Below are 26,852 nucleotides of genomic sequence, written 5' to 3'. Positions count from 1 at the left end.
GGGGGTGGGGCGATGGTAGGAGCAGGAACAGTTTAACCCTGTCTGTTACATTCTCTCCTCTGGTTTTCAGGGTTTTCAATCTTGAAGATAGTTCGTTATGTAGGTGCTGGCCCATAACCTTGGAACTTTTGAACTTGCTGACCAGTGTAAGCCTGTGCACTGTACGATCTGAGGTTTATTGAGTTAAGGGGAACGCAGTCAGTCACCTGAAGCATCATGATGTTCACAGCTGCTAGACGATTTTGAATGAACCTGGTAAGACAGTATAACAGGCAGAGCAAAAACAGATAGATTAGTAAAAAAATTATAAGTGGAGTGACAAGGAGCCAGAGCCAGTGGAAACTGGAAAACAGGGAATGTATCTAAGACCACAAATCGGATGGAGTTTTTAGCTGCTGTAAAAAGAGAAGGAAGCACACAATGATTGCCAAGACAGTAAAGGCGATGTAAACATTAAGAGAACAATCCAGAGGGAGGGTCTCCCGGTTGGAGTGGCACAGGTTAGACATTAGTCTGTTTTTCTTTTTAAACAGATATTTTAAGTCCTGCACAGGCTCGTAGGTCTAGTTGTTTTGTTGAGGTTTTTCTTGTTGCAAAGGATCTTCTGGAGATGGTGCAGGTTTGAGGCGAGTGTGATGCACACCAGCTTGATGTTTTTGAGTTTAGCTGCCAAGGGGGGGGCTAGAAGAACAGTGTACGATGCAGTTCACTGGGGTTCAAGGGGCTCCACTTTCCGGATTTTCAGCAGAACTTGGCCACCAGGCAAAGTGGGTGAAGGTGGGCATCAACAGATTATTTCTGAAGGCTGAGAGCTTGCCTGTGAACAGAAGATAGGACACCAGACAGAGACAACAAATATTTTTGGAGAGCAAGCTCCCTGGTGACCGAAACTGGAGTATTGGTTGAAGGCAAGTAATTTTAAGAAATGGTTTTCCATACAGAATTTTCAAAGGGCTCAATTTGAGACCACTTCTGGGGTGGGGGGTACCCATGCTCCTAAGATGGCTAAGGAAAAGCTTAGGGCATGGTATTTTTGTTTCTTGACAGATTTTGGCAATTTGGTTTTTTTTGGGTGTGATTTCTTTTCAACTTTTTCGCTTGACTGTGGTCCCTAGACTGAGTGTAAATTCCACTTGGTTCTTAAAGTTTAGAGACTTTTTTTTTGTAATTTGTGAGGTGAAGTGAGACCTGCTGTCACTTTCCATCGTTATACGCACGCTGAACCTGGGAATGATTTCATTAAGGAGATGTTTTGTAGCTTCTGGTGTTTTCTCTGTTTTACAAGGGCCATTCATGAAAATCTATTGTTGCTTTCCATTCCACTATTTGTTTGAGATCTCTAATAGTGTAATTTGGGGCTGTTTTTGGAAGATAGAGAAGGTTAAGTTCTATTTTTGAAATAGGCTGGTTGGACAAGTCTGTCAACGGGAATAGAGTTCTTCAGTGGTTTGGAGGCAGTCATGAGCCGGTTCACCTGCAGGGTTTGTTGGTAACAGGCTGGCTGTGTTCAGGGTAGAAGTTACTTTGAATGTGGCCTCTGGATGGTCCAGGAGCTGGGCTTGGTTGCAGGTCATTCAGCCTGCTGTTAGCCAGAGTGTGTGTTCTGCTCCAGTATGGTGAGAACTGGATCAGGCACAAGCCAGGTCACAGGCTGACTTCAGGTAAACTTTCAGCTTCAGTTAAAGGAGGCAAGTCACTGCTACTCCCCTAAGACAGGCCAGTCATCCCTGAGGCACTGGATCTAGAAGTTTAAAAAATATGCTACTGATCTTTTTCAAGGACCAAGTTGTTCAGTTAAGACCTGTGCTGCAACTCCCCCCATTTCGTGGGATTTCTCAGGTCCAGGAGTCTGAGTGCTGGGGCAGAGGCAAGGTTTTCCTTGATTTTCAAGAAGGATTGCTGATCCCTGGCTGTCCATTTGAAAGGGCCAGAGTCCTTTCCTCAGGTGGCTTTGTAGAGAGGCTTTGTTATGAAATTGAAGTTCAGGCTCTAAATCCTGCAAAAACCAGCCATACCTAGAAAGCCTGGAGGTTTTCTCTGGCTGTTCGGGGTGGAAATCTGGAGGATCTTTTCCTTGTGCTTCAGCACCAAGGCCGGTTGACCTTGAAAAATCTGGAACCTGGGTAAGTTTAATCTGTATGCTGAACAAACAAATAATACGAGAACCTGGACTATATGAAGAAGAACAGGGCATCGGATTGGAGGAAGACTCTTCAACAACCTGCGTCATGCAGATGACACAACCTTGCTTGCTGAAAGTGACGAGGACTTGAAGCACTTACTAATGAAGATCAAAGACCACAGCCTTCAGTATGGATTACAATGCAACATAAAGAAAAAAAAAATCCTCACAACTGGACCAACGAGCAACATCATGATAAACAAAGAATAGATTGAAGTTGTCAAGGATTTCATTTTACTTGGATCCACAATCAACAGCCATGGACGGTTTATGCCTGGACAGGAGCTGCTTCTGTCCTGAGCTCCCCTCGTTAATGGAGCTAGCAAATTATCTTTTCCCCCCAGTTAAAAATTTTTTCCTTCCCAAGGCCGGGACGATGGCTCTAGGTGCTCACCAGGTTCTACCTCAGGCCCAGGGATTCAGCTGCTGAAGCTGGCTTGGGGGTGGTGGGGCGCGGTAAAATATACGCAAGTACTTAGCTTTTGCTAAGAGCATCCTTCTCCTCAGTTTCCAGAGGTGTGAGTAGGCTGTGTGGCTGGCTGCTTCTCCCTGAGGAAACTGCGGCTGAACGCTAGTACCAGCCCACTGCCACTGCCGCTCCAGGAATGGTGCCTGAGGGCTCCCCGTGATTCAGGTCTGATAACTCTTCTCCACTTCCGAATGGTCTCTTCCACCCCCGCCCCTCAGTTCATTGTCTAAGCTTGCCTGTGATGCTCAGGGCTCACACGTTGTCACAAATGTACTCGTTTCACTTGTTTTTTCAGATCTTTTTTGTAAAGAGGGCTCACTGGAAGCGTCTGTCTATTCTGCCATCTTGGCTCCACCTGTGCATAGAGTTTTAAAGGCTGTGATCTTTTGTCATAGATTGAACTGTGCCCCCCAAATATATGTGTCAACTTGGTGAGGCCATGATTCCCACTATTGTGTGGTTGTCCTCCATTTTGTGATTTTCCTATGTATTATAAATCATTATCTGTTCCTGTAGTTTAAGAGGATTACAACAGGGTAAACACCCTTGTTCAGGTCACATCTCTGATCCAATGTAATGGGAGTTTCCCTGGGGTGTGGCCTATACCACCTTTTATCTTACAAGTGATAAAAGGAAAGGGAAGCAAGTAGAGAGTTCAGGGACCTCGTATCACCAAGAAAGAAACAGTGAAAGCAGACCCCATCCTTTGGACCCAGGGTTCCTGCTTGGAGAAGCTCCTAGTCCAGGGAAAGATTGAGGAGAAGGAACTTCCTCCAGGGCTGACAGAGAGAGAAAGCCTTCCCCTGGAGCTTATACCCTGAATTCAGATATTTAGCCACTAGACTGTGAGAAAATAAATTTCTCTTTTTAAAATACATCCACGTGTGGTATTTCTGTTATAGCACACTAAATGACTAAGACACCTTTACGAGCAAATGGCCAGACCTCTTCTGAGGCTGAACTACACAGCTAATGCTACACCTAATGCTTCTATTCAGTTCTTTTACTTCATCATTTCTTCCCTCTGCTTTATTTGCTCGATGTTCAACAGCAAGTTTCAGACTCTCCTCTGACAGCCATCTTGGTCTTTTCTTTCTTTCCTATCTTTTCAATGACCTCTTCCTTTCTTCGTGGATGATGTCCTTGATGTCATTCCACAACTCGTCTGCTCTTCGGTCATTAGCGTTCAAAGCGTAAAGCCTATTCTTGAGATGGCCTTTAAATTCAGGTGGTATATGCAGAAGGTCATGTTTTGGCTCTTGTGGACTTGCTCTGGTTTTCTTCAGTTTCAGTTTGAACTTGCATATGAGCAACTGATGGTCTATTGTACAGTTGGCCTCTGGCCTTGTATTGACTGATGACATTCAGTTTATCCATAATCTCTTTCCACAGATATACTAGATTTGATTCCTGTGTATTCGATCTGGTGAGGTCCATGTGCATAGTCACTGTTTACGTTGGTGAAAAAAAGCTATTTGCAATGATGAATTCATTCATCTTGCAAAATTCCATTATGCGATCTCCAGCATTGTTTTTATCACCAAGGCCATATTTTCCAGCTACTGATCCTTCTTCATTTCCAACTTTGGCATTCCAATCACTAATAATTATCAGTGCATCCTGATTGCATGTTCAATCAATTTCAGACTGTAGAAGCTCGTAAAAGTCTTCAATATTTTCATCTTTGGCCTTAGTGTTTGCTGCTTAAATGTGAATAATAGACATATTAACTGGTCTTCACTGCAGAAGTGGAAACCCCAGTGGTGATGTCAACAGGCTTGGTTTTTGTTTTTGTTTTTTTACATTGTAGGCATATGGATATTATCCTATCACTGACAGCATTGTACTTCAGAATAGATCTTGAAATGGTCTTTTTGATAATGAATCCAACACCATTCCTCTTCAAGTTGTCATCCCCGGCAGTAGAATATAATATTAAATGAACCAGAAAGCATCAAAAGAAGATGGCAGGAATACACAGAGTCATTATACCAAAAAGAATTAACTGGCGTTCAACTATTTCAAGACAAAGCATATGATCAGGAACCAATGGTACTGAAGGAAGAAGTCCAAGCTGCACTGAAGGCATTGGCCAAAAACAAGGCTCCAAGAATTGGTGGAATATCAATTGAAATGTTTTCAAAAATGGATGCAGTGCTGGAAGTACTCATCTACACCAATAAATTTGGATGACAACAACCTGGCCAACCGACTAGAGGAGATCCATATTTATGCCTATTCCCAAGAAAGGTGACCCAACCAAATGCAGAAATTATCTAACAATATCATATGTAAGCAAAATTTTACTGAAGATCATTCAAAAGCAGCTGTAGCAGTATATCAACAGGGAACTGCCAGAAATTCAGGCCAGATTCAGAAGAGGAAGTGGAAACAGGGATATCATTGCTGATGTCAGATGAATCCCACATGAAAAAGGAGAATATCAGAACAACGTTTACCTGTGTTTTATTGACTATGCTATGGCATTCGACTATGTGGATTATAACAAATTTTGGATAATATTGCAAAAATATGGGAATTCCAGAACACTTAATTGTGCCCATGAGGAACCTGTATATAGATGAAGAGGCAGTTGTTCAGAGAGAAAGAAGGGATACTGCCTGATTTAAAATCAGGAGAGGTGTGCATAGGGTTGTATCCTTTCACCATACCTCTTCAGTCTGTATGCTGAGCAACTAATCCTAGCAGCTGGACTATATGAAGAGGAATGGGGCTTCGGAATGGAGGAAGACTTATTAACAGCCTGCGTTATGCAGATGACACAACCTTGCTTGCTGAAAGTGAAGAGGACTTGAAGCACTTACTGATGAAGATCAGAGATCACAGCCTTCAGGATGAATTATACCTCAAAATAAAGAAAACAAAAATCTTCACAACTGGACAAATAAGCCACATCATGAAAAATGGAGGAAAGACTGAAGTTGTCAGGGATTTCATTTTACTTGGATCCACAATCAACAGCGATGGAAGCAGCAGTCAAGAATTCCAAATACACATTGCATTGGGCAACTCTACTGCACAGGGCCTCTTTAAAGTCTTGAAAAGGGAAGATGTCATCTTGAAAACTAAGGTATGCCTGACCCAAGCCATGGTTTTTTCAATCGCATCCTATGTATGTGAAAGCTGGACAATGAATAAGGAAGACCAAAGAAGAATTGACGCCTTTGAATTGTGGTATTGGCCAAGAATATTGAATATACCAACGACTGCCAAAAGAACAAACAAATCTGTCTTGGAATAAGTACAATCAAATGCTCCTTAGAGGCAAGGATGGCAAGACCGTATCTTACATAATTTGGACATGTTATCAGGAGGGATCTGTCCATGGAGAAGGACATTATGCTTGGTAAAGTACAGGGTAAGCAGAAAAGAGGAAGATCCACAACAAGATGCATTGACACAGTGGCTGCAATAATGGACTGAAACATAACAACGATTGTAAGGATGGCACAGGACTGGGCAGTGTTTCATTCTGTGGTACATAGGGTTGCCATGAGTTGGAACCAAAATAAGGGCACCTAGCAACAACAACAGCAATCACATACAGCTGCCTCTCAGTCTGAATAAACTGAGACATGAAGCTTCCATTGTTAGGAGGCAAATAGGATGGGTTAGGAAGTGGTGGCAGAACTTAGGGAATTGTTCCTAAAGCTTCATATTCTGAAATAGCTGTGTCAGATCCTGGTTCTATAGCTTCCCACTGTGTGAATTCACCTTAGTAATAATTATAACTGCAAATATTTCTTCAGAACTAACTCTACAATACCATATATGCAAAATGTGCATTATTTCCATTCATAACACACTTTCTGACTAAGAGTTTCCATAACTATTACACAATTTTAATAACTGACTGACATGCAGGCTTGTTGTAAGTACTGAAAGTACGATAAGATAATGTCTAGCAAAAAACTTATAATGAAAATAACTAGGACTAATGCAAATAAAACAGTGTGAGAAGCTTCTTCCTTCAGCACCATCGGTTCTTAGCATATGCTACCTCTTGAAATGGTTGAACATCTACTAATTCTTTTTGGTATAATAACTCTGTGTATTCCTTCCATCTTCTTTTGATGCTTCCTGCCTCTTTTAATGTTTTCCCCATAGAATCCTTCACTATTGTAACTCGAGGCTTGAATATTTTCTTCAGTTCTTTCAGCTTGAGAAAAACTGAGCATGTACTTCCCTTTTGGTTCTCCATCTCCAACTCTTTGCACATGTCGTTATAATACATTGTCTTCTTGAGCCACCCTTTGAAATCTTCTGTTTGGTTCTTTTACTTCATCAATTCTTCTTTTTGCTTTAGCTGCTTGACGTTTGAGAGCAAGTTTCAGAGTCTCCTCTGACATCCCTCTTGGTCTTTTCTTTCTTTCCAGTCTTTTTGAAGACCTCTTGCTTCCTTCATGGATGATGTCCTTCATGTCATTCCACAACTCGTCTGGTTTTCAGTCACTAGTGTTCAATGCATCAAATCTATTCCTCAGATGGTCTCTAAATGCAGGTGGGATGTACTCAAGGTCATATTTTGGCTCCCGTGGACTTGCTCTGATTTTCTTCATTTTCAGCTTAAAATCGTATATGAGCAGTTGATGGTCTGTTCCAGTCAGCCCCTGGCCTTGTTCTGACTGATGATATTGAGCTTTTCCATCATGTCTTCCCATGGATGTAGTCAATTTGATTTCTATGTGTTCCATCTGGTGAGGTCCATGTGTATGTTTATGTTGGTAAAGAAGGTATTTGCAATGAAGAAGTTGTTGGTCTTGCAAAATTCAATCATTCGATCTCCCCCAATTGTTTCTATCACCAAGTCCGTATTTTCCAACTACTGATCCTTCTTCTTTGTTTTCAACTTTAGCATTCCAATCATCAGTAATTATCAATGCATCTTGATTGTATGTTTGATCAATTTCAGACTGCAGCAGCTGATAAAAATCTTCTATTTCTTCATCTTTGGCCCTAGTGATTGGTGCGTAAATTTGAATAATAGTCTTATTAACTGGTCTTCCTTGTAGGAGTATGGATATTATCCTATCACTGACAGCATTGTACTTCAGGATAGATCTTGGAATGTTCTTTTTACGACGAATGCAACACCATTCCTCTTCAAGGTGTTATTCCCAGCATAGTACACTATATGATCGTCTGATTCAAAATGGCCAATACCCGTCCCATTCAGCTCACTAATGCCTAGGATATGGATTTTTATGCATTATCATTTCATTTTTGACGTTTTCCAATTTTCCTAGATTCATACCTCGTACATTCCAGGTTCCAGTTATTAATGGATATTTGTAGTTTTTTATGAAGGTCCCAAAAGCTTTACTCCACCTGGGTCATTAAGGTCGATTCTACTTTGAGGAGGCAGCTCTTCCCCCGTCATCTTCCGAGTGCCTTCCAACCTGGGGGGCTCATGTCCCAGCACTATATAAGACAATATTCTGCTGCTATTCCTAAGGTTTTCACTGGCTAATGCTTTTCAGAAGTAGACTACCGGGTCCTTCTTCAGTTTGTCATACTGTGGGGGCTTGCATGTTGCTGTGATGCTGAAAGCCATGCCACCGGTATTCAGATACCATCAGGGTCACCCATGGAGGACAGCTTTCAGCTGAATTTCCAGACTAAGACTAGGAAGAAGCGTCTTGCACTAAAGTAAGGCTAAATGAGACCCACTGATTTTTTTTAGTAGACTTTATTATACCAATTGACTTAGATGTCCCCTGAAACCATGGCCCCAAACCCCAGCCCCTGCCTTGCTGACCTTCGAAGCATTCATATTAGTCAGGAAACTTCTTTGCTTTTGGTTTAGTCCAGCTGTGCTGACCTCTCCTGTATTGTGTGTTGTCTTTTCCTTCACCTAAAAGAGTTCTTATCTACTATCTAATTAGTGGATACCCCTCTCCCTTCTTCCTTCCCTCCTCCCTCTTGTAACCATCCAAGAATATTTTCTCCTCTGTTTAAACTATTTCTGCAATTCTTATAAGAGTGGACTTATACAATGTTTGTCCTTTCACAACTAACTAATTTCACTCAGCATAATGCCTTCCAGATTCCTCCATGTTGTGCAATGTTTCACAGATTCATCACTGTTCTTTATCAATGCGTGGTATTCCATTGTGTGAAAATACCATAATTTATTTATCCATTCATCTGTTGATGTGCACCTTGGTTGCTTCCGTGTTTTTGCTATTGTAAACAGTGCTGCAATGAACATGGGTGTGTATATATCTGTTCGTGTAAAGGCTCTTATTTCTCTAGGATATATTCCAAGAAGAGGGATTGGTGGATCATATGGTAGTTCTATTTCTAGCTTTTTAAAAAGTGCCAAATTGATTTCCAAAGTGGTTGTACCATTTTTCATCCCCACCTGCAGTGTATAAGTGTTCCAGTCTCTCCACAACCTTGCCAACACTTATTATTTTGTGTTTTTTGGATTAATGGCACCCTTGTTGGGGTAAGATGGAATCTCATTGTAGTTTTGATTTGCATTTCTCTGATGGCTAAAGATTGTGAGCATTTCCTCACGTATCTGTTAGCTACCTGAATGTCTTCTTTATTGAAGTGCCGGTTCATATATTTTGCCCATTTTTTAATTGGGTTATTTGTCTTTTTGTAGTTGAGTTTTTGCAATATCATGTAGATTTTAGAGATCAGACACTGATCGGAAATGTCATAACTAAAAACTTTTTCCCTGTCTGTAGGTAATTTTTTTTACTCTTTTGGTGAAGAATTTGGATGAGCTTAGGTGTTTGATTATTAGGAGTTCCCAGGCATCTAGTGTCTCTTCTGCATTGTTAGTAATGTTTTGTATACTGTTTAGGCCATGTATTAAAACTGTTTAGGCCAAGTATTAGGGCTCCTAAATTTGTCTGGAGGGATCAGTCCCAGGAGAAGGACATCATGCTTGGCAGAGTACAGGGTAAGTGGAAAAGAGGAAGACCCCCAATGAGGTGGACTGACACAGTGGCTGCGACAAGGCGCTCAAGCATAACAAGGATTGTAAGGATGGCTTAGGAAGGGGCAGTGTTTCGTTCTGTTATCTGTAGGGTCTCTATGAGTCAGAACCGACTCAATGACACCTAAGAACAACAACAACGTTTCATTTATTTCCGCTCTAATTTTTATTTGGTTTCTTCTGGTGCTCGAGGGTTTCCTCTGTTCCTCTCTTTCTATTTGTTCAAGTTGTAGGGGTAATTCTTTGATTTTGGCCCTTTCTTCTTTTTGGATGTGTACACTTATTGTTATAAATTGACCTCTGAGCACTGCTTTTGCTGTGTCCCAAAGGTTCTGATAGGAAGGGTTTTCATTCTCATTGGATTCTATGAATTTCTTTATTCCATCCTTAAAGTCTTCTATAACCCAGTCTTTTTTGAGCAGGGTATTGTCCAGTTTCCAAGTGTTTGATTTCTTTCCCCTGCTTTTTCTGTTATTGATTTCTACTTTAATGTCATTATGGTCAGAGAAGATGCTTTCTATAATTTCAGTGTTTTGGATTCTGCTAAGGCTTGCTTTATGACCTAATATGTGATCTATTCTAGAGAACGTTCCATGTGCACTAGAAAAGAAAGTATACTTGGTTGCTGTCGGGTGGGGTGTTCTGTATATGTCTATGAGGTCAAGTTGGTTGATTGTGGCATTTAGATCTTCTGCGTCTTTATTGAGCTTCTTTCTGGATGTCCTGCCCTTCACCAAAAGTGTTGTGTTGAAGTCTCCTATTATACTTGTGGAGCTGTCTATCTCACTTTTCAGTGCTGTCAGAGTTTGTTTTATGTATCTTGCAGCCCTGTCATTGGGTGCATAAATATTTAATACGGTTATGTCCTCCTGGTATATTGTCCCTTTAATCATTGTATAGTGTTCTTCCTTATCCTTTATGGTGGATTTGACTTTTACAACTATTTTGTCAGAAATTAATATTGTCACTCCTGCGTTTTGGATTGTTGTTTGCTTGATATATTTTTTTCCATCCTTTGAGTTTTAGTTTGCTTGTGTTTCTAAGTCTATGATGTGTCTCTTGTAGGCAGCATATAGAGAGATCGTGTTTTTTAACCCATCCTACCACTCTCTGTCTCTTTGTTGGTGCATTTAGTCCATTTACATTCAACGTAATTATGGATAGGTATGAATTTAGTGCTGTCATTTTGATGTTTTTTTTTTTGTGTGTGTGTTGTTGACAGTTTCTTTTCCCACTTTATTTTATGCGCTGAGTAGTTTACCTTTATATCTTGTCTTTTTCTCTTATTTGCTGTTGATTTTGGCTTTGCTGAGTCTCTATTTTTTTCTTGTATTTTATTTCAATGTATGGGATAGTTTGTCTCCTTTGTGGTTAGCTTAATATTTACCTCTAATTTTCTAAATTTAAATCTAAATTTTATTTCTTTATATTGCCTTGTCTTCCTCTCCAATGGAAGATTTATGACTATATATTTTAGTCCCTTTTTATTGTTTTAATATTGTCTTCTTTTACTTAATAACTTCCCTCTCTTGAGCTTTATTTTATCTTCATTTAATTTTGTGATTTCCTTGTTTGGGTTGACCTCTGATTGCCTTGTCCAGTGTTCTAGCTTGGGTTGATACCCGATATTATTGATTTCCTACCCAAAGAACTCCCTTTAGTATTTCTTGTAGTTTTGGTTTGGTTTTTATGAATTCCCTACACTTCTGTTGATCTGGAAATTTCGTAATTTCACCTTCATATTTGAGAGACAGTTTTGCTGTATATATTATTCTTGGCTGGCAATTATTTTCCTTCAATGCTTTATATAAGTCGTCCCAATGCCTTCTTGCCTGCATGATTTCTGCTCAGTAGTCCAAGCTTATTCTTATTGAATGTCCTTGATAGGTGACTTTTTGTTTACCACTATCTGCTCTTCAAATTCTCTCTTCATCTTTGGTTTTGGCAAGTTTGATTATAATATGTCTTGGTGACTTACTTTTAAAATCTACCTTATGTGGAGTTTGATGAGCAACTTAGATAGAGATGTTCTCATCTTTTACGATATCAGGGAAGTTTCCTGCCCTGAAATCTTCAGCAATTCTCTCTGTATTTTCTGTTATCCCTCCCTGTTCTGGTACTCCAATCACTCATAGGTTATTTCTCTTGATAGATTCCCACATGATTCTTAAGGTGTCTTCATTTTTTTAAATTCTTTTATCTGTTTTTTCTTCAAATATATTGGTGCCTAGTGCTTTATCTTCAAGTTCAGATATTCTGCCTTCCATTTGCTCAATTCTGCTTCTCTGACTTTCTATTGAATTGTCTCTTTCTATAATTTTATTGTTAACCTTCTGAATTTCTGATTGCTGTCTCTATGGATTATTGCAGCTTATTAAATTTTTCATTATGTTCTTGAAAAACCTTTTTAATTTCGTCAACTCTTTTATCTGAGTGTCCCTTGGCTTGTTCTAGGTATTGCCTGATCTCCTTCCTGATGTCTCGAAGTGTTCTGTATATTAATCTTTTGTATTCTGCATCTGGTATGTCAGGAAGGCATTTTCATCTAGAAGATTCCTTGATACTTTGTTCTGAGAGCTTGTGGAAGGGATCCTGATGTGTTTGTTATGTGATTTGATATTGACTGTTTTCTCTGAGATATCTATAAATAATTGTATTAGTTTTTTTTATGTTTGCTTACTGTATGCTAGCTTCTTGCTTTGTTCTGTTTTATATGCCCACATGGGTTGCTCAAGTGAGCTTGCTTGATTATTTTCACCATTGAAGCTCAGACGTTCTGTCACCAGATGACTAGAGCTGTTATCAGGTATATCAGTCTAGGAGTCCATTTACTTTTCTTTTATGGATTCATCTCAGGTAGCTGATCATCAAGTGTGTGGTATGGGCTCTGTCCTAGTCTTAGAGGGGCAGGGGTGATTGGTGTAGATACCCCTATCTGGTTGCAGCACGGGGTCATACTCTGAACAAGGCGGGGAGCTGAGACTTATCCCCTAAGTGTCTCTGAGGAAAGCTCGTCCCTCTTCCCGAGAGTATACAGTTGGGTGGGTTCTGCAGAAAGACCATGGGCACCTTATGTTTTTGGTTGTTATGACTGGAAGTCACCAGTTGCCTTGGACCCCTGTCATGGGTGGCTGGGCGATGTGAGTGGAGCCACCAGTCCTTAGGCCCCTGATGTGGGTAAGTGAGGACCTTGATTAAAAGGCAAAGTGGTGTCAAACATCAAACACCCAGCTCTCCACTGCACAGCTGAAATAGTTGTAGTGTGACAACAAAAACCTATTCTGAAATAGGCCCACATAGGTCCATGCAGGGGGGAAAGGTATTCAAAGTCCACAGACCATTTATGCCTGGACAGGGGCCACTTCTCACCTGAGTTTCCAGGGTTAGTGGAGCTGGAAAATTGTCTTTTTCCCCAATTGTGAATTTATTCCTTCTCCTAGGCCTGGAGGATGGCTCCAGGTGCTCAGCAGGGCCTATCTCAGGCCCAGGGAAGTCAGCAGCCACTGAAACTGGCTTGGGGGTGTGTAGGGCATGTTAAAATATACGCAAGTACTTAGCTTTTTGCTGAGAACACTGTTCTTCTCTGGTTCCAGAGGTGTGAGTAGGCTGTGCCGCTGGCTGCTTCTGCCTGAGAAAACTGCAGCCAAATGCTACTATCTGCCCACCGCAGCCACTCCTGGGAATGGTGCCTTAGGTATCCCAGTGATTCAGATCCAGCAACTCCTCTCTGCTTCTGAAACACTTCTCCCTCTTTTGCCACTCAGTCCATTTTCTAACTTTGCCTTTGATGTTCAGGGCTCCCAGGTTGTCATAATATAATCATTTCACTTATTTTTTTTTTAGGTCTTTGTTGTAAGAGGGATCGCTGGAAGCATCCAGCTATTTCGCCATCTTGGCCGGACCTCAAGAATACCACATTACATTTAATGGTTGTATCTCCTGGGATTCTTCTAGAGTGTAATAATTTCTCAGACTTTCCTTGTCTTTGATAATATTGATAATTTTGTGGAGGACTGTCTATGTTATTTTGTGTACAGATAATCCCTGGGTTAAGAATGTCTGATTTATGGACAACTCATGCTTTTTTTTTCTTTTTATGCTTACCTGATAATGTTACATAATTTCCTCACTTTTAAACGATTGAAACAAACCCTACTCACAACAAATTCTTCATCACAACCATCTTTACTTGCTGTATGCACAGCTTTTATATCATTGAAAAGGCTTTCAGGCTTTTCTAGTACTAAAGTAAGACTAAAAGAGAACCTTATGCACCTATTCCAACTTACGTCCAAATTCTTAAAGACACACTCAGGAACGGATCTCTTTCACAACCCAGAGACTACCTGTACTGTCTTTCAAGGTGGGTTTATCAGATGTTTTTCTCATGTTTAGATTAAGATGATGGGTTTTTGGCTGTAAGAATACAAAGGTGAAATGCCATTCTCATCAATTCATCAATCAACTGTGCATGCTATCAACATGAGTTCTTACCAGTGAAGTTAAATTTGACCACCTGGCCAACATAGTATTTGCCAGTTTTCTCCACTGTAAAGTTACTTCTCTCCCTCCTCTGTTCCTAGTCTACTCTCTGGAAGCAAGTCACTAAGCACAGCTCACACTTGAGGAGGCATCTAGCCCATTTTTTAAGAAACATCATTTATTTATTAACTGATGTTTCTTATAAAATGAGCTACCTAAATTACTTAATTCTGGGACCACTAGAACGGCAACTTTTTTCTCTCTGTTTTATCCAATTTTTCCATTGTCAAACAATTTTCTGTTATTAGCTCCTCCAAGTTTATTAGGTCATGCATACTTTGAGAGCAGTAGGAATTTTTTTCCATTTTTCTGAAAACAGCCTTAAAGTCTTTTGCCATTCATCCTTGTCCTTATCAGTATACCCTAGGCCGTGGAGCTACCAGCTTGAGATCTGCTTCTGTCTTCCCATATTTGTTAGCTGCTCCCTTTCGTTTCTTTTCCCATACTATTGTTCTCATGTCCTTCTCTAGATAACTGCTGATTTCAAAACAATCTTCTCTCACTTAAAAAACAATTCTTTCCTGGCTTTTAATATCCTAATTTTGTTTAGTGGGATGGAGTGGTGATCATGCATTCCTTTGCACTCACTTTTCTGGATGCTATATGAGCTCCTTGGAAACTCTATGGGGCAGTTCTACTCTGTCCTATAGGTCCCTATGAGTCGGAATCGACTTGACAGCACTGGATTGGTATGAATAGAAGGACATATGTGTTCAGATGGCACTTTCATCATTGTTCCTTGGTTCACCAGGGCTTTCCCCACAGTAGTTTTCCTTAAACACCATGAGACTAGTATTGTTGCTATATCTGCACATACAAACTAACCTGACTTTTTCCCTTTTTTCTGAGTAGTTTCTCATCTCTGGGTCTTTATGAATCATCACAGAAAAAAAGCCATTTAACTTTGGAGAGTATGAGAACTATAACTCTCATCCTTATATAACCAAATGAAACATAGAAAGAACTCTTCAAGGGCCATCTTGCTGCTTTGCAGAGTTGGACACTGAGATCGAGAGGAGCTATTTGGTAGTTAAGAGTTGAGACTGTATCTTCCATATCCCTCTCCAGAACACATTCTCCAATACTGTGGCCCAAATCACTGCATGCCTTCAGATTATTGTAATATACCCTAGACAAGTTTCTAGGAATCTATTCTAGAAAAGTTCTTCCTCCTCATGATGCACTTTTGGTGGTAACTGGCCTTCAAATTTAGATCTTCAAGGACAAAGAAGCTGACAATGTTATAAAAACTTGATGGTCTCCTTGTTGTGGGTTTATTGTTTGAGCACATCTGTCAGACATTATCACTCGAAAATATCCAGTCAAAAGGCTGTTTGTGTCAGGACTCATATCCCATCATTCCTGCTACCATACCTGAAAACTAATGCTTCTGTAGGGTTGAGGATATACTCTTGAGTCCTAGTTATTATCATTAGTTATTTGTATTGGTTAAGATAACCACCCTCCTTTTATTCTTTCCAGGGAAAAACAGACATGGGAGAGGCATGGGGAGGAAAGTGGGATTCTAGGGAGAAGATGTTTCTAATCTGCAAGGGTTTGCTAAGTCTTCACTCAACCCAACATTACAAGAGTGGTTTGAAGTTAGGGGTCAAATGTTGGAGTGCCACAACCATTGTTGCAAAAATCTCCTGAAAGCAACAGGGAAGTTTTAGGGAATATCCAGGCCATTGACAATGTCTCTCTTTCATTATGCTTTAGAGCTTATTATTCAGAACATCCACCTTGACACCAGAACATTAAACCAGGACTATCTAATAGAACCCTCTAAGATAATAGAACTTCACTATGTCTTTGTTACCCAATATAGTAGCCACATGTAGGTATTGAGAAATTGTGCAGCTAGCATGATTGAAGAACTCATTTTTTTATTACTACTTTAAATATAAGCTGTTTCATGTATGCTAGTGACAACTGTATTGAATAGTGCAGCAAAAAAGAATGTCTCTATGCTTTCAGTGGGAAACATATGGGGCTCTTACCCCAGGCAAGAACAGTCTCATAGAAAACTTGGCAGGAAGCTCAAAGATGTGGGATGGTATCACAGAATGGGCTCAGGCTCACCAGAGTCATATAGGCTGTAGTGACTTTTACTTCCATCACATAGTATACTAGACATTTTTGAGACTGAAGAAAAGCAATGTCCTAGAACAAACCTAATGTATTCTAAGACATATATTTTCAAGGCATTATGATGGTGGCTTGCCATTGGGAGGTCCAAAAACATGGACTTTGGTGATTATTTTGGGAAAATTGGGGATTGGAAGAGAAAATTTTCCCACTTGTCCTCTACTGCACTGGGTTTTGGGGGTCCTCTGCTGTGCCCAAAGCTCTAACTGCTGAGTCCCTAAAAGAACAGTGGCCAGGATGAGATCAGGCAATACTCTAATCTATAGCAGTTTTAGTCACTCTTGAGGCCATGTAACCATAACTATAGTTTTCATAATGGTCATAGCTCAGTCCCCTTCTTCTTTGAGCTGGGATAGAGGGTAAGGCACTTCTAAGATCACTTTGTTTATTCTCCTCACAACAGTTCTCTTGGGCTTGCCCCTGGCTCCTAAGGCACTCATCCCCTCAGAAGCTCTTCTGTGCTTGTGACAGCACTTACCAGATTAAGATCCTTACCTAGAGGTTCATTTCTCAATCTTAAAAAAAAAGCAGGTCACCATGGTTCCCAGTGCAGCCCTGGCTGTGAGGGTCCTTTCTGCTGTCACCTCCTGAAGAAAATAGCTGCTGTGCCCTGAGGGGAGGTGGTCATACCCAGTGGCCAGAGGTGCTCCCAGGAACCAGGTAGCCTATGTTAGAAGGAAAGTAAAGGTCCCATTTTGGTCACCAGAATTTGTGAACTGATGGGAATGGGTCCTTCTCGGTGTGACTGCTCAAGTCAATTGAGAGGCACCAGGAATTTGGGAAAGAGAAAGTGAACTGTATTGCAGGCCATTCAAGCAAGGAGCTCAGAGACTAAGCCTCAAATCAAGCTCCTGGAGGTTGGGGGTTTTAGGGTAGTTATGGGTTTGGGATAGGGAACTTCTGCATAATTCATGAAGTTTCTGGGGCTAGGCAGGCAATTTCAGGAATTAATTAACATATATGTGGGAGCAGTGGGGCTGCAATATGACGGCTGAGGAGTATGACACATGAAATTTATCTAAGGCCACCTTTGAGGCTTATTGCTCATGTCCAAATGCGGGGGGTGAGTAGGTGAGTAGCTAAGCTGCCTCAAGCAGAGAAGCAGTTAAGAGGATGTCTTGGTGTTACACAGAAATGTCTTATCAGGAACTCACAGGTCTGGGGGTGGGGTGATGGGAGGAGCTGGAACAGTTTAACCCTGTCTGTTACATTCTCTCCTCTGGTTTTCAGGGTTTTGAATCTTGAAGATAGATCGTTATGTAGGTGCTGGCCCATACCCTTGGAATTTTGAACTTGCTGACCAGTGTAAGCCTGTGCACTATACGATCTGAGGTTTGTTGAGTTAAGAGGAACGCAGTCAGTCACCTGAAGCATCATGATGTTCACAGCTGTTAGGCGGTTTTGAATGAACCTGGTAAGGCAGTATAACAGGCAGAGCAAAAACAGATAGATTAGTAAAAAAATTATAAGTGCAGTGACAAGGAGCCAGAGCCAGTGGAAACTGGGAAACGGGGAATGTATCTAAGACCACAAATTGGATGGAGTTTTTAGCTGCTCTAAAAAGGGAAGGAAGCACACAATGATTGCCAAGACAGTAAAGGCGATGTAAACATTAAGAGAACAATCCAGAGGGAGGGTCTCCCAGTTGGAGTGGCACAGGTTAGACATTAGCTCTGTTTTTCTTTTTAAACAGATATTTTAAGTTGTGCACAGGCTCGTAGGTCCAGTTGTTTTGTTGAGGTTTTTCTTTTTGCAAAGGATCTTCTGGAGATGGTGCAGGTTTGAGGCGAGTGTGATGCACACCAGCTTGATGTTTTTGAGTTTAGCTGCCAAGGGGAGGGCTAGAAGAACAGTGTACAGTCCAGTTCACTGGGGTTCAGGGGGCTCCACTTTCCAGATTTTCAGCAGAACTTGGTCACCAGGCAAAGTGGGCGAAGGTGGACATCAACAGATTATTTCTGAAGGCTGAGAGCATGCCTGTGAACAGAAGATAGGAAATCAGACAGAGACAACAAATATTTTTGGAGAGCAAGCTCCCTGGTGACAGAAACTGGAGTATTGGTTGAAGGCAAGTAATTTTTAAGAAATGTTTTTCCATACAGAATTTTCAAAGGGCTCAATTTGAGACCACTTCTTGGGGGGGCCCATACTCGTAAGATGCCTAAGGAAAAAGCTTAGGGCATGTTATTTTTGTTTCTTGACAGATTTTGGCAATTTGGTTTTTTTTGGGTGTGATTTCTTTTCAACTTTTTCGCTTGACTGTGGTCCCCAGACTGGGTGTAAGTTCCAGTTAGTTCTTAAAGTTTAGAGACTTTTTAATGTAATTTTGTGAGGTGAAGTGAGACCTGTTGTCACTTTCCATCGTTGTACGCACGCTGAACCTGGGAATGATTTCATTAAGGAGATGTTTTGTGGCTTCTGGTGTTTTCTCTGTTTTACAAGGGCCATTTATGAAAACCTATTGATGCTTTCCATTCCACTATTTGTTTGAGATCTCTAATAGTGTAATTTTGGGGCTATTTTTGGAAGATATAGAAGGTTAAGTTCTGTATTTGAAATAGGCTAGTCGGACAAGTCTGGCAAATGGAATATACTTCTTCAGTGGTTTGGAGGCAGTCATGAGCCGGTTCACCTGCAGGGTTTGTTGGTAACAGGCTGCCTGGGTTCAGGGTAGAAGTTACTTTGAACGTGGCCTCTGGAAGGTCCAGGGGCTGGGCTTGGTTGTAGGTCATTCAGCCTGCTGTTAACCAGAGTGTGCGTTCTGCTCCAGTATGGTGAGAACTGGATCAGGCACATGCCAGGGCACAGGCTGACTTGAGGTAAACTTTTCAGCTTCAGTTAAAGGAGGCAAGTCACTGCTACTCCCCTAGGACAGGCCAGTCATCCCTGAGGCACTGGGTGAAGAAGGTTAGAAAATATGCTACTGATCTTTTTCAAGGCCCAAGTTGTTCAGTTAAGACCTCTGCTGCAACTCCCCCCATTTCGTGGGATTTCTCAGGTCCAGGAGTCTGAGTGCTGGGGCAGAGGCAAGGTTTTCCCTGATTTTCAAGAAGGATTGCTGATGCCTGCCTGTCCTTTTTAAAGGGCTAGAGTCCTTTCCTCAAGTGGCTTCGTAGAGAGGCTTTGTTACTAATCTGAAGTTGGGGATCTAAATCCTGCAAAAACCAGCCATACCTAGAAAGTTTGGAGGTTTTCTCTGGCTGTTCGGGGTGGAGATCTGGAGGATCTTTTCCTAGTGCTTCAGCACCAAGGCCCGTTGACCTTGAAAAATCTGGAACCTAGGTAAGTTTAATCTGTATGCTGAATAAACAAATAATACGAGAAGCTGGACTATATGAAGAAGAACGGGGCATCAGGACTGGATGAAGACCCATTAACAACCTGCATTATGCAGATGACACAACCTTCCTTGTTGAAAGTGAGGAGGACTTGAAGCACTTACTAATGAAGGTCAAAAACCACAGCCTTCAGTATAGATTACACCTCAACATAAAGAAAACAAAAATCCTCACAACTGGACCAAAGAGCAACATCGTGATAAATGGAGAAAAGATTGAAGTTGTCAAGGATTACATTTTACTTGGATCCACAATCAACAGCCATGGAAGCAGCAGTCAAGAAATCAAAAGATGCATTCCGTTGGGTAAATCTGCTGCAAAGGACCTCTTCAAAGTGTTGAAGAGTAAAGATGCCACCCTGAAGACTAAGGTGCGACTGACTCAAGCCATGGTACTTTCAATTACATCATATGCATGTGAAAGCTGGACGATGAATAAGGAAGGCCAAACAAGAGTTGAGACTTTTGAGTTGTGGTGTTGGCGAAGAATATTTCTGTCTTGGAAGAAGTGCGGCCAGAATGCTCCTTAGAGGCAAGGACGGCGAGACTGTGTCTTACATACTTTGGACATGTTGAGAGGACAGATTAGTCCCTGGAGAAGAACATCATGCTTGGCAGTGTACAGGGTCAGCAGAAAAGAGGAAGACCCTCAACAAGGTGGATCGACACAATGGTTGTAACAATGAGCTCAAGCTTAACAATGATTGTAAGGATGGTGCAGGACCGGGCAGTGCTTTGTTCTGTTGTGCATAGGGTTGGTATGAGTCAGAACCGACTCGACGGCACCTAACAACAACAAGGTAAGTTACCATTGGTTGTAAGATCTGAGTCTTGGCAGCAGACACTCAATACTGGCCTGGCCTAGAAAGTTCAAAGTTAGAATTGTGTTTTCATCTGAGTCCTGTTTGGTAGGACTGGCAACAAGGAGGCCATCTATGTTTTGAAGAAGGAGACCCTGAACTATCTGTAGACCCTGGAGATGTTCTGCCAGGGCTGTTCCTAACAGGGTGGGGCTGTTTTTGAAACCCCAAGGGAGAACAGTCCAGCAATATTGTTTTTATCCCCCAAATAGTGTTTCTCCCACTCAAATGCAAATATTTTCTGAGATTCAGGAGCTAAAGGAATGCAGAGGAAGGCATCCTTCAGGTCTGGGACAGTCAACTAGGCAGTGTCTGGAGACAGGGAGCTTAAGAGAGTAAAAGGGTTTGAAACTATAGGATGCAGGTTTTCAGTTGCATGATTGCTCGTAAGTCCTGTACAAACCAATCTTCTCCTGTTTTTGTTTCAGCTGGGCTTTGGCTGGGTTTCAGTCATTCAGTCTTCCAGTGTCCTTCCTGTTTACTTTGGGAATGAGAAAATGGACTTTATTGCAAGGTGGTCAAGCAAGGAGCTCGGAGACGAAGTCTCAAATCAAGTTCCCAGAGGTTGGGGGATTTTAGGGTAGTTATGGATTTGGGGTTGGGAATTTGTGCATAATTCATGATGTTTCTGAGGCTAGGCAGGAAATTTCAGGAACTAATTAACATGTATGGAGGTGCAGTGGGGGTTCCATAAGACAGCAGAGGGTATGACACATGAAGTTTATCTAAGGCCAGCTTTAAGGCTTATTACACATGTCCGAATGCAGGGGGTCAGCTGGTGAGTAGTGAGCCGCTTTGAGCAGAGGAGCAGTTAAGAGGACTTCATGGTGTTACACAGAAATGTCATATCAGGCACTCACAGGTCCAGGGGTGGGGTGAGGAGTGGGAACAGTTTAACCCTGTCGGTTACGTTCCCTCCTCTGGTTTTCAGGGTCTTCAAATTGAAGATAGATCTTCATGTAGGTGGTGGTCCAGACTCCCGGAACTTTTGAATTTGCTGGCCAGTGTAAGCACGTGCACTGTAGGATCTCAGGTTTGTGGAGTTAAGGGAAATGCCGTCAGTCATCTGAAGCATCATCAGGCTCACAGCTGCTAGGCGATTTTGAATGAAGCTGGTAAGACAGTTTAAGAGGCAGGGCAAAAACAGATTAGTAAAGAATTATCAGCAGAGTGACAAGGAGCCAGAGCCAGCGGAAACTGGGAAACAGGGAAGGTATCTAAGACCACCAATCAGATGGAGTTTTTAGCTGCTGTAAAAAGAGAAGGAAGCACACAATGATGCCAAGACAGTAAAGGCAATGTAAACATTAAGGGCACAATCATGATGGAGGGTCTCCTGACTGGAGGGCACAGGTTAAACATTAGTTCTGTTTTTCTTTTTAAACAGATATTTTAAGTCCTGCACAGGCTTGTAGTTCCAGCTGTTTTGTTGAGGTTGTTCTTGTTGTAGAGGATCTTCCCAGGATAGTGCAGGTTTGAGGTGAGTGTGATTGACCCAAGCTTTGATGTTTTTGAGTTTAGCTGCCAAGTAGGGGGCTAGAAGAACAGCATACGTTCTAGTCCACTGGAGATTAAGGGGTTCCACTTTCCAGGTTTTCAGCAGAACTTGGTCACCAGGCTAGAGTGGATGAAGCTGGGCATCAACAGATTATTTCTGAAGGCTGAGAGCCTGCCTGTGAACAGAAGATAGGACACCGGACAGAGACAACAAATATTTCCCAAGAGCGAGCTCCTTGGTGACAGAAACCTGAGTATTGCTTGAAGGCAAATAATTTTTAGAAAATAGTTTTCCATACATAATTTCAAAAGGGTTCAATTTGAGCCCACTTCTAGGGATGACCCAAACTCACAAAAGGGCTGAAGGCAAAGCTTGGGGCCAGGTTATTTTTGTTTCCTGACAGATTTTGGCAATTTGGTTTTTTGGGTATGATTTATCTTTTCAACTTTTCCACTTGACTGTGGTCTCCCGGCTGAGTATGAGTGCCAGTGGATTCTTAAAAGTTTAGAGACTTTTTGTGTAAATACCACATTTGTCATTTTTGTATTCTCTGGTTTTTCTGGGTCTACATCCATAGATTGTCCAAATGCAGCAAAAAAAAAAAAAAAAAAATCAAGGAAACTAGATGGAGCCTCAGTCAGTCCTTGATGGACTCCATAGATCTTATTTAAAATTTTTTTTGTGTTTTGGAGTGCCTCCTTTGAACCCTACAACAGGCAAAGTCCAAAAATGGTTGAGCCTGCCATGTTCCAGAGGATTGTTAGGGTCCCAACTAGGCTTAGAAGAAGGTATTGCTAAATCAGGAGCTGGTTGAATAGACTTGTTGGGCTGATGGAGATGTTCTGCTTTATTCCTGACTCTCCCTAAGACTAATCTCTGCTCCTCTGGGCACAAAAGAAAATTTAAGAGTGCCTGACAATCAGCCCAGATAGGGCAATGGGTGGCAAAGATGGGAGTAAAAAGAGCTGCCATTTGATTTGGGCCCTCTTGATAAGGAAGGAGATTGTTTTTCCAATTGAACAAATCAGATGAAGAGAATGGAGTGTGTAACCAGACTAATACTGGAGTTCTATTTTCCTCCTGCCCAGGAGGAACTTTTCTTACTGGACACCCTGTTCCTGTTGCCCTGTTTCAAGTAGGGAAGTCCCCCATCCAAAAGTCACAGCACTTCAAGCAGGCAGCAGGGAAACCATTTCTGAGGTTGGCTCAGCTGGCCCAGACGGTTCAGGCAGATACAATGGTAGGGCTGACAGTGGAGGAAGAGGGGAAAAAAATCACCTTCCCCTGGGGAATCAAAGACCCCTCTTTACCTCATTTTGTCTCTTTACCTCAGTTTGAACCATAATTCTGCATTGCTTTTGAATGTTTTTTTGTTATACAAGTACATAAAGGCATCGGCATACATTTTTCATTCTATATGCTTTCCCAGTTGCAAAACAAATTAACTGGAGAATAGCATTATAATTTTTGGAAAATTTTTAAAGCTACCATTCCCCATCAGGCAATTAATATCGTGGCCATGAAACACTGCAGAAAAACTTTATTCTATCTTTTTTTTTTTTAATAGGGTCATTAAAAAACCCAATTAGTTAGGATGCATCGTAGGGGGGTTGCACGTTAGTATATGCTGTGTCTTCCCCGTACCTGAGTCTCGGTCAAAAGCAGACAAACCAGGAGTACTAGCATTACACTTACAAAGGTGCATCGGGGGTGTCTTATCACCAGAGAAGCATAACCGCCAACCACCAAGATTCTGACAGAAACAGCAGTTCTCTTGGGCTCGCCCCTGGCTCCTAAGTCACTTACCCCTTAGGTACTAGTGACACCATTTGTACAGTACTCACAAAGTTAGGATTCTTACCCAGAGTCCATTTCTTAACCTCAAAAAAAGCAGGTCAGCATGAGTCCAGCCAGTGTTCTCACAGTGAAGATCTGTTCCACCCTCACCTCCTGGAGAAATTAGCCAGTGCGCACTGAGGGGAGGTGGTCGTGCCCAGTGGCCAAGGATGTTCCCAGCAGCTCAGTATCCTAAGTTTGAAGCAGAATAAAGGTCCCATCTGGGTTACCAGGATTTGTAACTCAATGGGAATGGGTCCCGCCTGATGCAAACCCTCAAATCAATTGAGAGATGCCAGACCTTTGAGAACATGGACTTTATTGCAAGCTGATCAAGCAAGGAGCTTGGAGATTAGGTCTCAAATCAAGCTCCCCAAGGTTGAGGACTTGCGGATAGTTATAGGGTTTGGAGTAGGGAACTTATGCATAATTCATGAAGTTTCTGGGACTAGGCAGGCAATTTCAGGAAATAATTAACATGTATGGAGGTACAATATGACACTGTGGGGTATGACACATGAAGTTTATCTAAGAGGAGATTTGTGGCTTATTGCTCATGTCTGAATGGAGGGTGGGTAGTTGATGAGTAGTGAAGCAACCTTGAGCAGAGAAGTAGCTAAGACGACTTTGTGTTTTTACACAGAAATGTCTTATCAGGAATTCCCAGGTCCAGGGAGGTGGCAGGAGGATGGGAACAGTTTAACCCTGTCAGTTACAACTCCACAGGAGAAAGACCTGGTAATCTGCCTTTGTAAAGGTTACAGGCAAGAAAAACCCCTGAGGTAGTTCCGCTCTGTCACATGGGGTCAGTATGAGTTAGAACTGTCTCCACAGCACCTAACAAGAACAGGAAAGACTGACCAAAATGTCATATGCATTTTCCAGCAAACTAGGCAGAAGAATTCAGTAGAGAACAATGAAGCAAAGGAGACAGCTTTTCCTCGTACCTCTGAATTGTCAAAAGGAATTCACTGATTTATCATGGTGTTAAGACACTTTTATGCCAGGTGGAGTGATTAATCACTCAGCTGCTAACTGAAAAGCTGGCGGTTCAAACCCACGTAGTGGCTCCACAGGAGAAAGTCCTGCCCAACTATGAGAAAACCCTGTGGAGCAATTCTACTCTGTAACACACCAGGTTACCATGAGTAGGAATCAACTCAATGGCAATGGTTTTGTTTTTTTATTCTGTTATGTTTCATCACATGCATTTTACTTGTTACTGTATGGAGACAAGGCCCCTGTTATAAGTCTCAGGGACTCTACAGATAATTTGCTTCAAAATAAAATGTTCACACTGTTTCCTTATTTATGGACATGGTTACGTTCCAAAGAACAGGTAATTCTGTTAAAATTGGTGTTATGTGAGGATTTCAGCCCACGCCCTGTCTTTAACACCAGTATCCCCACCCCACCACTTCTCACTGCTCATAGGACCCCACAGCCCATTATTGGATGCATGTGGTGCAGCAAGCCCACCTTCGCCAACATGCCTTCTCCTCTGCTGTGAATCCCAGGGTTGGGTGAGCTAGGGGTGGTGGTTGCCAGGTGCCCACAACTTCCGGAGCAGCAGGGGCTGAACATAAGCCAGCCTAGCTCCAGGCCTTCAGGAGGACCTCCCCCCTCACCTCTCCATCTTGCCACTCTACTGGCCCCAGAGACAGGCTCCTGCAGCTGCCTGCTCCCTGGTCTGCAGACAGGTGAGGCCAGTCTCCATGGGTCCAGCGGAGGCTGCAGAGGTAGCAGAGATGCCTCTTTGGAATAAGATACTTCCAAGCCCCCTGCCCCTGACCCAGCTGCTGCTATCTTCTGAAAGCCTCCAGCCAGCCCCATAATTGCCACAGGTAGCCTGGCTCCTCTGCCTACCCCAGGAATACGAAGCACCAAACCACCAGTGGTCAGTGCGGCTTTACTCCCTCTCAAAAACTTCACCCTCTTGCTCCTCCCCTTCTTGCCTGGACTCCTTGTTAATGTGCTTAGTAGACGAATAGTAGATTTTTTACTACTTTCATAAATTATAAATGTCATATAATGATATAGTCAATAAGTGAGGGTAGGTATATTTGGCTAAATATGTTTTTAAAAGTACTCATTTTGCCACTTTTCCCTTAAATACAAAGTCCACAATGATAGATATGAATCTAAATTTCAAATCTCCCTCAACAGTCCAAACATCTAAACAAAGCACACAAACAAAAGCTAACCAGGAATCCAAATCCATTGCCGGTCAAGTTGACTGTGACTCATAGCGACCCTGTAGGACAGAGTAGGATTGCCCCATAGGGTTTCAAAGGAACGGCTGGTGGATTTGAACTGCTGACCTTTTGCTTAGCAGCTGAGCTCTTAACCACTGCAGCACCAGGGCTCCTAACTGGCAGTACTTATCTGTTATCAAGAGACAACCAATTTGTGTTTTTCTCTCATATCACAATAAGAAAGGACAATTATTCACAGATCAATCATAACCTGGGTGATAGGCATCCCATTTGGAAGATTTTTTCTGTCTTCACAAAACCAGTCTTCATTGGGTGGATTTCTGTGGCTTCAGTAGACATTGACCATCTATATCCCAAAACAGGAGCAAGGCATTTACCCTTCTCAGGCTATGTATGGTGGTGAACCCCTCCCTTAATCGATTCTAGTCACCTAGGGGCTTCTTTGTGAAACATTCCCAAAAGGGCAGCAGCCAGTTAAGGCTCCAGGGTGATCCCAAACATTCCTCTCTGCAGAATTGTGAACTTCTCAGGATCTATTTTAATAAGATTTCATCAGGCAGTTGCTTGTAATGATCTACAACATGACTGCAAATTCTTCATTGATTAACCCCTTCCAAAACTGGTTGTTGTTGTCAACTCTGACTCATAGCAATCCTATAAGACAGAGTAGAATGGTCCTATAGGGTTTCCAAGGCTAACCCTTAAGGAAGCCAACTGTCACATCTTTCTCGCCCAGAGGGGCTGGTTGGTTTCCACAGATGACCTTTCAGTTAGCAGTAAGCTCTTGACCA

General features: G+C 42.0%; 2 protein-coding genes across 7 annotated transcripts in view; both read left to right on the top strand.

Moving 5' to 3' along the window:
* LOC126080896 (membrane-spanning 4-domains subfamily A member 4A-like) overlaps positions 1-26,852 on the top strand; it is a 382,640-nt gene that overhangs the window by 170,869 nt on the left and 184,919 nt on the right. The window lies entirely within an intron of this gene.
* The window catches only part of LOC126080879 (uncharacterized), a 137,333-nt gene continuing 128,557 nt past the window's right edge, over positions 18,077-26,852 (top strand). For 3 of the 6 annotated variants that reach the window (XM_049892074.1, XM_049892071.1, XM_049892073.1), the window contains exons 1-3: positions 18,077-18,382; positions 20,940-21,075; positions 21,443-21,544. In XM_049892074.1, coding sequence (XP_049748031.1) covers positions 21,001-21,075; positions 21,443-21,544 — 177 coding nt within the window. In that variant the 5' untranslated portion in view covers positions 18,077-18,382; positions 20,940-21,000. The remainder of the gene's footprint in view (positions 18,383-20,939; positions 21,076-21,442; positions 21,545-26,852) is intronic. The other 3 variants (XM_049892072.1, XM_049892077.1, XM_049892076.1) reach the window with 3 other exon arrangements.

This window comes from Elephas maximus, chromosome 7, assembly GCF_024166365.1.
Source record: "Elephas maximus indicus isolate mEleMax1 chromosome 7, mEleMax1 primary haplotype, whole genome shotgun sequence".
NCBI lineage: Eukaryota > Metazoa > Chordata > Mammalia > Proboscidea > Elephantidae > Elephas > Elephas maximus.
The sequence above is the reverse complement of the archived record's forward strand: the minus strand, read 5'-3'. Positions and strand labels throughout refer to the sequence as shown.